This window comes from Balaenoptera borealis (assembly GCF_965194805.1).
Source record: "Balaenoptera borealis genome assembly, chromosome: 10".
Taxonomy (NCBI): domain Eukaryota; kingdom Metazoa; phylum Chordata; class Mammalia; order Artiodactyla; family Balaenopteridae; genus Balaenoptera; species Balaenoptera borealis.
In genome coordinates, this window is record NC_138874.1 from 55,697,610 (window position 1) to 55,711,247 (window position 13,638).

The 13,638-nt window shown below is 37.1% G+C and overlaps 1 protein-coding gene across 1 annotated transcript in view; it reads right to left on the reverse strand.

Moving 5' to 3' along the window:
- Positions 1-730: 730 nt before the first annotated feature.
- The window catches only part of PPA1 (inorganic pyrophosphatase 1), a 37,012-nt gene continuing 24,104 nt past the window's right edge, over positions 731-13,638 (reverse strand). Inside the window, exons 6-11 of the mRNA XM_082407321.1 lie at positions 13,097-13,223; positions 8,078-8,205; positions 7,716-7,801; positions 2,831-2,900; positions 1,666-1,708; positions 731-1,080 (exon numbers count right to left, since the gene is read on the reverse strand). Coding sequence (XP_082263447.1) covers positions 1,049-1,080; positions 1,666-1,708; positions 2,831-2,900; positions 7,716-7,801; positions 8,078-8,205; positions 13,097-13,223 — 486 coding nt within the window. The 3' untranslated portion in view covers positions 731-1,048. The remainder of the gene's footprint in view (positions 1,081-1,665; positions 1,709-2,830; positions 2,901-7,715; positions 7,802-8,077; positions 8,206-13,096; positions 13,224-13,638) is intronic.

Sequence of the window (13,638 nt, forward strand, 5' to 3'; positions counted from 1 at the left end):
GCTGAGCCTGAGGGAGAAATCCAGCTATAATGGGTAGACCAGTTCAGGAAGCTTCTTTATCCCTGTAGCCTAATACTCTCCTCCTCCACCAAGAGATACTCAGCCCCCTCAGGCAGCACCAGCAGGAACCAACAGAAGCCCCAGTGGCACCAGATAAACCAAGCTGACCAAAATAACACTGCAAAGCTGCTGAAAATTAAACTGCCATTGAAACCACAGTCCACAAAAGCAGGCCAAGACCATGTGCTAACCCTAAATAGGGTGATGCCTGGTAAAAGATTTAAATGGATCCTAGTGTCTCCTAACATAACAGACAAAATGTCTAGGATATTACTAACAATCACCCATCATACCACCAACCAAGAAAATCACAATTTGATTGAGAAAACACAGTCAGTGGATGCCAACACTGACCTGAGATTATAGAGCTAAATAAGTAGACGGGCTAGGATTAAAAACTCAGGTCTGCACAGCTCCAAAGCCACGAATTTAATCACAAAACTATCTTGGCTGATGGCTCACGATGGGATGATAGGAATTAGGTAAGAGTATAGTATCAAGACTGCTGTAAATATAAGGGATTTCATTTTCAGGTGCCTACAAATAAAGTCAGTTTTAGTCTAATAAATAAAAGTGAATTATAAGATCATTCACAGAAAACAAATACCAAACAGCACCCAAGCCTGCTTGGTAGTGTTAGGCTTCAGATTAAAATAAAAATATCATAAACCAAGTTTCAACAAAATAATTTTATTTCCTAACACATGGCAAACATATACATCCAATACGTATTTATCTTGGACATTTATTCACAGATGACTTCCAAACTACAACTGTCTTGATATTTAAGCAGGAACTAAAAGTTATCTTAGTCGATATGAAAGATGCTTTTAGATGGATAACAGTATGGATATATTGGATTGGTCACAGCAGAATTTGATTGATTAGTTCTATAAATTTAAAGCTTGGAAAAGTTACTACTTTTGCATCTAATGCTTTCAGACGAAAAGGATGCAGCAATATCAGCTTGTATTCCAGAGAAATTTCCTTAGTTTTTCTGGTGATGGAACCACTTATCCACTGTAGTCAGAGAAAAGAAAAAATTAGAATCCCTGTTAGGAATCAAAATTACACCCAACATATAACAATGAATAACATATTTGCTTTAAGGTATCCTCCTATGGATTACATTAAAACAAACCTACATACATACAAAGCTTCACTACACAAAACCAGGTAATTTCCCAGTGTTTTCTTTTGGGCTTCTTTACTCTTGATGCTGATCCTATGGACATGCAATTCTCACCAGAAGAACCTTACAGAGAATTCTAACATCTAAAGGTGGAAAGAACTGTTTCCTGGGTGAAGCAGCCTGGGGCCAGATGGGGACGAAGAGCCCAGCCTGCTCCAACCTCCACAAGGCATCTACCAGGAGCTCTGAGAACAGTGGGTCATGGTCATGCTGTCACATGGGTGGCACTAAAGGTGGTATATACAGCTATCTTTCTTCCCACATGTGCTACATAACTCTAAAAATGCTTCTTCTCCCCGTCCCTCTCTTTCTCTGTATGTATGTGGTATGTAAGAGGTATCTATAGATATAGATGTAATTTTCCCACACATATGCATAATGTTTAATGTAATTTTACTAGATATAGATCTTACCATCTGTTGGTATTGTGCAGGCAGATTCACATGGTGGTGGTAACTAAAATAAAATGTTAAAATGTATTAGTCTAATCCCAGAAAAAGAATAAGCTAAAAAAGTATACTGATACAAAGATTAAAAGGAATCTAAACAGAAGACAACTATCCCAATTTTTAGGTTCTAAAAATAATTTACAATAGATAGTAACAATGCAAAGCTTGCTCTGCTGCTAAGAAATGCTAACAAATTCAAACCTCTTAGCTTTTAATGACATACAGGAGAATAAATAATAAAAATAAATTTGTTACAGCAGAAACTAACACAACATTGTAAAGCAACTATACTCCAATTAAAAAAAACTGCTTTTGAAATAAAGAATTAAAAAACCAACATATGTATATATAAAGGTTTTATATATACACACATATATATAAAATGTAGGCAGAATGTTCTCATTGAAAAGTTATGATTGTTAACCAATGGCTTTTCCCTTCCAATTTATCTTATTCATCTCAACTTTGTCAAAATTCATATATAAATAAAAATAAATCTAAATGTATTGGCTTCATCATTAAATTGTCCTTTTCCCTTGTATTACCCTGTTTACAAGGCTGTAAAGTCAGACCTCATTTTCTTTTGTTTTCCTTATTTAATATTGTAAATGAGAATAATTTTAGACAATCTTCAGTCTTTAGGTTAATACAAATCAGATCATTAAAAATAATACAAAAACAAAATTATTTCTTTGATGGACAGTTTACTTCCTCACATGAAATTCTCCTCTAGGACTATAAACCACTCCTGCAATGGCACCTGAAATTTGGTAACTTTCTCATTCCTTGCTATGACCAAGTCAAATAAGTTTCCATTGGTACTTCTGTGAAAAATGGCTTATGATAAGTACCCAGGCACTTGGGTTACTTAGAACATTCTGGAGTCATTTTGATTTTTACAAATTGTCCTACTTTGTTATCTGCCCAGTATAGTGTTGGCTAGGACCCTCCTCAGGTTTCCCCTCAGTCAAATGTCTACTTGTATTTATGGTTTGTAATTTCAAGATCTCACATTGTAATATGTGTATAGGACATCCTCAAATATTTATTGAAGGTACCTTCCCTCCCCATTCAACACCATATTTTTTGGCCACCAGGCGTGTTCTTTTTCAAGGAAACCTTTACTTACAGCATCCACAATGGCTTTGGCAGCATCAGGATCACACTGGAAGGGGCTCTCAAACACTGTGGTATTCATGCTGTTGAACAAAGGAAAGTTGTCATGAGTCACAGTAACAAAAACTTCTCTCTTATTAAAACTCTCTCTTGTTAAAAATAACAAGTTGAAGGTGGTAGGCCAGATGAGATTCAAGTCTGGCTTAGTTGAAAGCTTTCTCACCTATATTAAATATTCTAATTATTTAATATACAGCTATTCTTGTGGTCAATTTTACTCAAATCCCTTAACAAGTTCAGATTTTAAAGTATGTGATTGAATGCAGTGTAATTCTCAATGAAAGAGCTAAGATGCAAATGAAAATGACAAACATATCTTTCCTAATTAGATAAAATGAAAAAAACAAAAAACAAAAAATCCAGTTTCTGTTAGTGTTGACATCTGAGATAGACACTCCTGGCAGGAGTAACACCTGGTTCAATATTCCTGAAAAATAATCTGGTAAAATGTGTCCACAACAAAATAATAAAAGAAAAAGTAAGAGAAAAATATAAAAAAACAAACAAAAAAATGTGTCTAAAACCTTTTAAAAAGCACATACTCTTTGACAGATAAATTCCACATCTCGGAACTCAGAGATTTAAACTATGATGTACAAAGATGTTCAACATACACGATTTCACTATTGGTAAGAGTGGAAACTTGGAAGTAACCAAAATGTCCAACAACAGGGATGACTAAAAATGATTTATCCATGAGATGGAATATTACACAGATGGAATGTTATATAGTATAAAAGTATTATATTCTTAATGACATGAGAAATGCTTATAGTGTTAACTTTTTTAAACCATAAAACAAATTGTATATACAATATGATCCTAATTATTTTTGAAAATATTATACTTGTACACAAAGGACTGTAAAAAGAAAAAACTAAATGTTAATAAGAGTATCTATTACTCTTATTAACTGTGATTAATAAGAAAAACTGTGATTAAAATGATTTTTTAAAAACTTTTTTTGGTTAACTATAGTTCAAAATTTCCTATGTATTAAATTATTGTGTATTATTATAACATGGGTATGATCAGAAATATTCTATTAAAATGAAAAAGAAATATCTTCAGTTACCTGCCACTTAACATGCATTAAGCCCATTTCCATAGAAATAATAGGACACCACAAAATAGAGAAGTTATTAAAAGCAAAGTCTCATGATTGTACATTTTCACACAAATGTGTAAGTGTGCTCAGTTTTTCTTATGTTTGTGGAGAGACAATGTTTGCATTTTACAGGACATTATCCTGACTTACAGAACAGAAGATTCCTGAGAATTATTTTTACATTAGGATTTTCTCATAATCAGAAAAAAATCTTACTACCCAGATAAAATGACATTTATTAAAAAAAGTAATACACATATGTAGTTAGAAAATTCAGAAAGTCACAAATTGAAAGCCTCTCTCCCTCCCATCTCCAAATGGTTGTCTCCAAAGGCAATCATTATCTATAGTTCGTTTCCCTCCAGAAAAAAAAATTTAAATATAAACAGATGCTGGGGTGTGTGTGTGTATCTCACCTTGCATAAATGGGATCATACTAGATATACTACTATGGACTTTGCTTTTCTCACTTAATATATTTTGGTCGTCTTTCCTTATCAACATATAGAGAACTTTTTTTTTACTGTGACATATACTGTTCTATTATATGGATGTGCTTAACCATTTACATTTTGGTTGTTTCTAACTTTTTGCTATTATAAATGACACTGCAATGAACATCCTTATACATAAATCTTTTGGGACTATATCTATAGGATACATTCCTAGTAGTGGTTCTACAAAGAAATAACATGCATTTAAAATTTTGGGCTGAATATTGTCAAATTGCCCTTCACAAAGGTTGTACCCATTTAAACTCTCACCAACCATGTACATAGATAGATAGATAGATAGATAGATAGATAGATAGATAGATAGATAGATAGATAGATATAGATATAGATATTCTTGCCATCCCGGCTATCATTTAATTTTTAAAAATTTTGCAAATCTACTGGGGGATAACACTATCTTTCTGAGCTGCATTTTAAATTATAAAATGAGGACTTCCCTGGTGGCGCAGTGGTTAAGAATCCGCCTGCCAATGCAGCGGACAGAGGTTCAATCTCTGGTCTGGGAAGATCCCACATGCCGCGGAGCAACTAAGCCCATGCGCCACAACTACTGAGCCTGCACTCTAGAGCCCACGTGCTGCACCTACTGAGCCCGCGTGCTGCAACTACTGAAGCCCGCATGCCTAGAGCCCATGCTCTGCAACAAGAGAAGCCACCGCGATGAGAAGCCTGTGCACCGCAACGAACAGTAGCCCCCGCTCACCACAACTAGAGAAAGCCCGCGCACAGCAATGAAGACCCAACACAGCCAAAAAAATAAAAAATAAAAATAAACTAATTCCACTACTAATGAAATAAACAAATCTTGAAAGAATTTAATTTAAAAAATTACATTAAAAAAATAACACCACAAGTAAATCTTTCTTTTATGGATTTTAAGTTTGTCTTCTGTTTGGAAAGTTCTTCCCTACTACAAGCTAATGAATAAATTCACCTATACTTTTTCTAGAATTTTCTCACATTACAATTTATCTGTCTGGAATTAAATGCTGATGTAAGACTAGGGTTACAAACCCTAGTTTGCAGCCAGCACCCAGTTAACATGTGGATATAAAGTAGTTGGAGGTAAGAACACTGGTGCTGGGTTGCTTGCACAGGGCCCTGGTGGAGCACCGGCCCGGTTACAGCACCTTTCCAAAATGAAACGGCCACAGCCATGAGGGTCGTTGCCAGTGTGTATATCTGGCATAAGGCATGTAAGGAGCAAGAGAGAGATCTAGTCTTATTTTCTTCCTAAACAGGCAGTTGGTCCAAACACTCATTTAAAATACCTTCTTTATTATAAATTGAATTCCCATACATCTTTAGCTCTACTTTAGGTCTATCAAACTCTAACAGAACTGAATAATTTGACTTTCTTCTTCAGTACCAAATTCTTAGTAAAACAATACTACTAAACAGTACCAAAATAATTAACACTCTTCCTCACCACAACTACCCTTACTTTTTTCAGAATTTCCCTCGTTATTCCGAGATGCAGATTTTTTCTAGATGAAACTGAATGTTATTCATGAATATATATTATACCTTTCTATTTAACATCTTTTATATTTCTCAATAGAGTCTTAAACTTTTCTTCTTCTGGGACCTTCAGGTTTCTTATTTATACTGTGTTTTTTGTTTTTGTTTTTTAAATTAATTAATTAATTTTTGGCTGTGTTGGGTCTTCGTTTCTGTGCGAGGGCTTTCTCTAGTTGTGGCAAGCGGGGGCCACTCTTCATCGCGGTGCGCGGGCCTCTCACTATCGCGGCCTCTCTTGTTGCGGAGCACAGGTTCCAGACGCGCAGGCTCAGTAGTTGTGGCTCACGGGCCTAGTTGCTCCGCGGCATGTAGGATCTTCCCAGACCAGGGCTCGAACCCGTGTCCCCTGCATTAGCAGGCAGATTCTCAACCACTGCGCCACCAGGGAAGCCCCTGTGTTTTGTTTTTAAATACTATTCTACATGAGATCTTTTCCTCCATTATAGTTTCTGTTACACTTCATATAGAAAGCTAGCAATGTACATATATACTCATTTTGTAATCATTCACCTTGCTGAATTCTTTTTTCTAGGGTTTTCTGGGTACACAATCATATCATTTGCAACAATTTGCTCCCCCTTTTCTAATATTCCTGCATCTTCTTTCTCTTATTTACTTCATCAACTAGTATTTCCAGAACAACACTAGTTAAGTGGTAATGGTGGGCATTCTCTTATAATCTTTAAAAGAGGAAGTACTATACTAAAAATGATCTGGGGCCAGACAGACTTGGATGCGAGTCCTAACTCCAAAACGCTTACTGTGGTATGACTTTGGTTAAGTTTAATCTCCCTGCATCTGTGTTGCAGGCTTGGCAAATATTAACTGCTCAATCATATTAGCTTTTATAAGTAGTAGTAGTTAATTCAGTGTGCATAGTAGATCCTGGTTTAGTTGTAATGAACCTTACGTATTCACATCAGAGAATACCAACCCTTGAACTCAACCTGATTATACCCATCCCATTCTGAGCACCCTGATGCTAGGCAGGTTTTCCCAGTTAGCCTTACAAAGCTCTGATCTCACTGTGCCCTTTATAGTTTTAGTTTGTACTTATTCAGAGAGTATCTTGTGGCATTTTTCAGTTGTTTATATAGTTACCTTCTGTAAAGAAAAAAAATGTTGCCTACCATTCCAGTTCTACAAGGATCAAGCCATTTCATTAGCCACTACAGTCACCCACGGACAGTGAGCCCTGAGGGGAATTCAGGATGGAGAAAACCAGGAAACATTTGGGTATATTGGCCCCTAGATAGTTAACATGCATTTCTAAGAAAAAATTTCACATGACCCCAGATTCTTGCCTCTTCCCATACATAGAAAAACACTAAAATCATTAACTTGAAAGGTCTCTTCTTTATGAATAGCAGTAATCTTTTTATGCTTGACTACATGTTTTCCCAGCAAAAAAGTTCATGTATATCTTGGCTCCTCCCTTATCTCTCCGGAGCAGTTCCTCAGAGCTGTCTGAGAGGCTGTCTTCCAGGCTATAGTCCTCGAATAAAACTTAACTCACAACCTTCCCGTTGTGTGGTTTTTCTTTCAGTCTACACTTCCTACTGACTTAAGCACTGACAAAACCAGTCTCTTTCCCTAAGTGAATGGAACGGTGGAGTATGTTAAGGTAATTAAAACCTCTGGAGTAAGCTAGTCTGCTTTGTGTGTTAAGCATGCAGAAAAGAGTTAATGCTTACCAACTGATTCCTTTTCCATCAGTTTTCTTAGTCACTAATGCTCTCCAATAGTCATGAGTGCTTTTAATAATATCAATTGCAAAGTCCTATAATTTGAAGAGATATATACGTTAGAATAATAGAAATGTGTTCTTTTCTTATTCTCAATATTTTCCCAAGCCTGATAACTTTGTCTCTTTTGAATCACTTCTTTGTATCAAAAATGGAAGAAAACATTTAAATGAATAAGTCAACATCAAGCCTGTGGTGTGTCTTTAGACATCTGTTTTACGATCATATTGTCTTTAGATGGTAACAATATGGTTAAATTATAAGTCTCAATACAAATAGGCCTAAAGCTACAGTTCTGAGTGACACATTACCTTATCTTTAAATTCTGCGTTGAAAGCAAACTGGTTCTCAGGTTTTCCATCAGGAACCTTGTACCTTCTAAACCAGTCCACAGTAGCTTCCAGGTAGCCAGGTTTCAGCCGCTTGACATCATTAATATCTAAGAAGAGAATAAGATTCTCTTCTCAGATTGCAAGATGTGTATGTAATTATTTATGCATTCAATAAAAATATCAAGTGCTTACTTTGAAAGAGCTACGGGATGGATTATCAAAAACTTTCAAGACAATGTGAGAGCTAACACCTTGTTGAGAAGAGAACACATACACACATTAAAAGGAAATCATCAGGGCTTCCGTGGTGGCACAGTGGTTAAGAATCCGCCTGCCAATGCAGGGGACACGGGTTTGAGCCCTGATCTGGGAAGATCCCACATGTCGCAGAGCAACTAAGCCCATGCACCACAACTACTGAGCCTGCACCCTAGAGCCCTTGAGCCACAACTACTGAGCCCTTGCACCACAACTACTGAAGCCTGCGCGCCTAGAGCCCATGCTCCGCAACAAGAGTAGCCACCACAGTAAGAAGCCTGGGCACTGCAGCGAAGAGTAGCCCCCACTCGCCTCAACTAGAGAAAGCCCGCGAAGCAACTAAGACCCAACACAGCCAAAAATAAATTAAATAAATAAATAAATAAATAAAAGGAAATCATCTAGTGTCTTAAAATAGCTCGGACATTAAGTATACTAAGAGAACAATCAGTACCATAGTGACTCCTATTAGATAAGAGAAGGGGGAAATAACTGGCAGCTACATAATGAGAATAGTTTGGCAGGTGTACATAATTTCTAAGAGATGGACAGAAGATACCAAAAGACAGGTTGAGGCTATATTCGAGGATCACACCCAAATTACATACAAAAAGACAAGAAAAATGCATTACACATATTCATTGATAGGTTACATATTAAATGTGAATAGGCTTTTCTCACTCTACAGTATAGGCATTCAGTATCACAATACTTTAGTTCTGGCCAACAAAAAAAAGTGTCCTGTGTAAAAAAACTTTTAAAAGTTTCTGTACAGCCATTAACAGTGCCTAGCCTCAATGTCATCAAACTCAAGTTTAAATGACTGAACTGCTTCTCCATGCAAACAAATATTAGATACATGTGCAAAAAAAAAAAAAATCCATCAGGAAAATTGTAATTGGAAGGAGGGATACATTCAACAATAGCTTATTTATTATATTTCTATAAAATAACTTTGCTTAAGCCCAGTTTATAATCTACATAGTTAAATAATACCATGTATTTTATTATCAGGGTACCACTAAAAGTATGGAAAGGTTACAAAGTGAACTGGGAAATGTTTAAACACTGATAAATTTCAAGGAACTTAGAATTCATATAAAACGTATCACCTGATACAGAAATAGTTTGAAAATCCAGAAATCCAAAATACAAGTATAGGGTATCTTCCAACAAATTTTCCATCCAGTTCTATTCCTTAGGAATACCAACTGGGTGTCCGACAATTCAATTCAATAATGACACTATCTAACTGGAGTTAGCATCAGGTCCCACAGTCAGAACGTTCAGTTCCACAAGACTGATCCCACTTCAGATGCTGGTCGCAAGTCCCTGGCCACCCACACTTCTGACCAACAGCTATAAATCAGAGTTTCCTACAACTCTCTCCTCAGGTTTGATAATTTGCTAGAAAGACTCACAAAACTCAAGAAAACACTGTACTATGTTTACTGGTTTAGTATAAAGGATACAACTCAGAAACAGTCCAATGGAGGAGATGCATAGGGCACGGTATGCGGGGTGCATAGTTTCCATGCCCTCTGGTGGGGAGGCGTGCCACCCTCCCAGCAATTCAATATGTTCACCAACTTACAAGTGCTCTACATCTCGTGACTCCAGACTTTTTATGGAGCTTCCCCTCCCGATCCCAGAGGTCAGTGGTTGGGGCTGGAGGTTCCCACCCTCTAATCATTCAGTTTTTCTATTGACTGAACTGGTCTGAGGCTAGCTAGGGGCCCCACTGTAAGTCACCTTATTAGCATAAACTCAGGGGTGATGAAAGGGGCTCATTATGAATAAAAAAGACACTCGGCACTCAGGAAAGTCCAAGTGTTTTAGGAGTTCCTTGCCAGGAACTGGAGAAAAAGATCAAACATATTTTTGTATTATATTGCAGCAAGGAAAAATATAAGAGTTGATTAACTCACTGACTGTGAACCAGGTACTGAAAGGTATGCTGGATCCTGACTAGGGAACCGTGAACACCAGACCCAGAGGAAAAAAGTAGGAAAAAAGAACTCAGTCAATTTTTGTTCCTCCAGTTGTACATTATACACATACAGACAAAGCCAGTGATCTGCAGAGCTCCCTGAACTGCCTCCTGATGCCACATCAAGATCCTACCAAAGACAAGGACTTCCCTGGCAGTCCAGTAGTTAGGACTCTGCTTTCATTGCCAAGGGCCCGGGTTCACTCCCTGGTCAGGGAACTAAGATCCCACAAACCACATGGCAAAAAAACCCACAAAAAACAACCCCAGGATTAAAATATAAAAATAGCCCCCCCAAAAGTCATTGAATTTCAGAATAAAATAAATTAAAAAAAAAAAAAAAGATCCTACCAAAGACAGCACCAATTCTGTGCTGTTCCCTGGGTTCAGCCTCTAACCAGCCTGCAACCATGAGCATAAAATGCTCAATTTCCTGATGCCCACAACTGAGGCAGAAGGGTTACTGGCCGTCGTGGGCCCACAATAACAAAGGGGATCAACATGGCCAACTTGGTTGCTTTACTGGGTAGGCCATCCTCTTCCATGGCTCTGTGTGTATCCCTCCCAAAGCTGTGGCTTGTCAAGAGTTCTACTCTTAGTTAGTTCTACCTAATACTCTTCCAGTTATAACTGATGATGGACATTGCCTTAGGTTGACATTTAAGGAAAGCTGCATACTGCTTGCATCATGGGGCCAGCCCCGCAGAGAAAATTTTAGGGTCCTAATAACCTCTACTGCAGGGAAATGACACCCAGAAAATTGTGCAGATGTAATGATGGCGTGGCTTCATTAACTGTGGCCAAAGCACGCTATTTAGCATGTGCACTCTTGTGTAAATAGCACATGTGAAAATGGACACACATTCCTACATTTAGAATCAGAGGTAAATGTAGGAATGCATTCTCATTGTACAAAATTTAGTCAATACAGAAGTATCTGAAACAAAAAGTCAGACTCTTTTCATCTTTCTTCCCATTGTACTATTAAAGGTTGGTGTTGAGTCCTTTTTAAATGAGTTTACATATAAATTTGCATATATTTAAATATATATGAGATTGTACTCTGTAAAACAGCAGAAAGAAATAATGTAAGAGCTATATTTATAAAATTCTTAGAAGGAAACGTAACTAAATCTTTGTGACCTTGGATTAGGCAATGGTTTCTTAGATAATGATACCAAAAGCACAAGCAATAAAAAAATAAGACTACATCAAAACGAAAAACTTGAGTGCTTCAAAGGATACCATTAAGAAAATGAAAGGACAAATCCACAAAATGGAAGAAACTACAGACAAATCATATATCTGATAAAGGTTTAGTATCCAAAACATATAAGTACTCTTATAACTCAAAAATAAAAAGACACACCCCACTAGAAGGGTTATAATTTAAAAAGATAAATAACAACTAGTGCTGGCAAAGAAGTAGAAAAACTGGAACCTTATGCACTGCTGGCAGGACTGTAAGATGGTGCAGCCGCTTTGGAAAAAAGTTTGGCAGTTCCTCAAGAGGCTAAACATAAGAGTTACCATATGACTCAGGAACTCCACTCCTAGGTATATACACCCAAGAGGATTAAAAACACACGTCCACACAAAAGCTTGTACAGGAATGTTCATAGCAGCTGCATTATTCCTAATAGCCAAAAACAACCCAAATGTCCATCAACAGATGAATGGATAAACAAAATGTGATATATATCTATATAACAGAATATAACTCAGCCATTAAAAAAATGAGTACTGATACATGCTACAACATGGATGAACCTAGAAAACCCTATGCTAAGTAAAAGAAACGTGACACAAAAACACCACATATTTTACAATTCCATGTATATGAAATATCCAGAATAGGCAAATTCATAGACACAGAAAGCAGATTACTGGTTGTCGGGTCCTGGGAGGAGGAGGGAATAGGGAGTGACTACTTAAAGATACAGAGTTTCTCTTTGGGGTGATGTAAATGTTCTAGAATGAGATAAGTGGTGAGTTGCACAACACTGTGAATGCACTAAATGCCACTGAATTGTACACTTTAAAATAGTTCAAATGGTGAATTTTATGTTATGTTAATTTTACCACCAAAAAAAAAAAAAAGGGAATGAAGTACTGATACACGTTACAATGTGGATGAACCTTGAAACCAGTATTCTAACTGAAAGAAGCTGGATATCATGCGACTCCATTTATGTGAAATTTTCAGAATAGGCAAATCCATAAAGACAGACAATAGACTGGTAGTTGTCAGGGACTGAGTGGTGTGGGGATAGGGGGTGACTGCTAATGGATATGGGGCTTCCTGTCAGAGTGGTGAAAATGTTCTGGAATTAAGACAGTGGTGATGGTTAACAGACTAGTGTATGTATCAAAAACCATAGAACTGTACACTTTAAAATGGTGAATTTTATGGCATGTGGATTATATCTCAGTTTTCAAATTTTTAAAAATAAATAAATAGAGCAATTAAGTGTTAGCATGTGGGGAAGGAAAGAAGAAAACAAGAAATACAAACTACCAGATTTTTAATACAAACTACCAGATTTTTTCTTTCCTGGAATGAAGGAGAAAGTTTACTTAGTTAACCACAGAAGTTCAGTAGTAGAAATAACAATGCTTTGTCAAATGTTTTGCTCCTCCATTCTTTCACAGTTTGAAGGCATGGGCTTACAACTCTGTCATTACAGGTTAAGTTTGGTGCTGGGTAAGATTTAAGTATAAAGACTTCAGACCCTACAAATATTTCTTACCATTATAATTGGCTGCATCAGGATCATCCACATTAATGGCAATGACTTTCCAGTCGGTTTCCCCTTCATCGATCATAGCCAGTATGCCCAGAACTTTCACCCTGATTATTTCCCCTCTTGCACATACCTGAAAGTCAAAAAACCACAGCCAGGTCAATACTACAGAATGAAACTTTGGAAAAAAAGTTTTACTTGGTGGATAATAGGAAATGAGGAAGATGCCAAATTTCTGCAAACTTAAGATTGTTCTTTAAGCAATTTTTAAAAAGCTAGGAGGGACCTTCAAGATGGCGGAGGAGGAAGATGTGGAGATCCACCCTCCTCCCCACAAATACATCAAAAATACATCTACATGTAGAACAACTCCTACAGAACACCTACTGAATACTGGCAGAAGACCTCAGACTTCCCAAAAGGGTCTTGGTGCTCCAGCCAGGTGTCAGACCTGAGCCTCTGAGGTGGGAGAGCTGAGTTCAGGACATTGGACCACCAGAGACCTCCTGGCCCCACGTAATATCAATTGGCGAAAGCTCTCCCAGAGA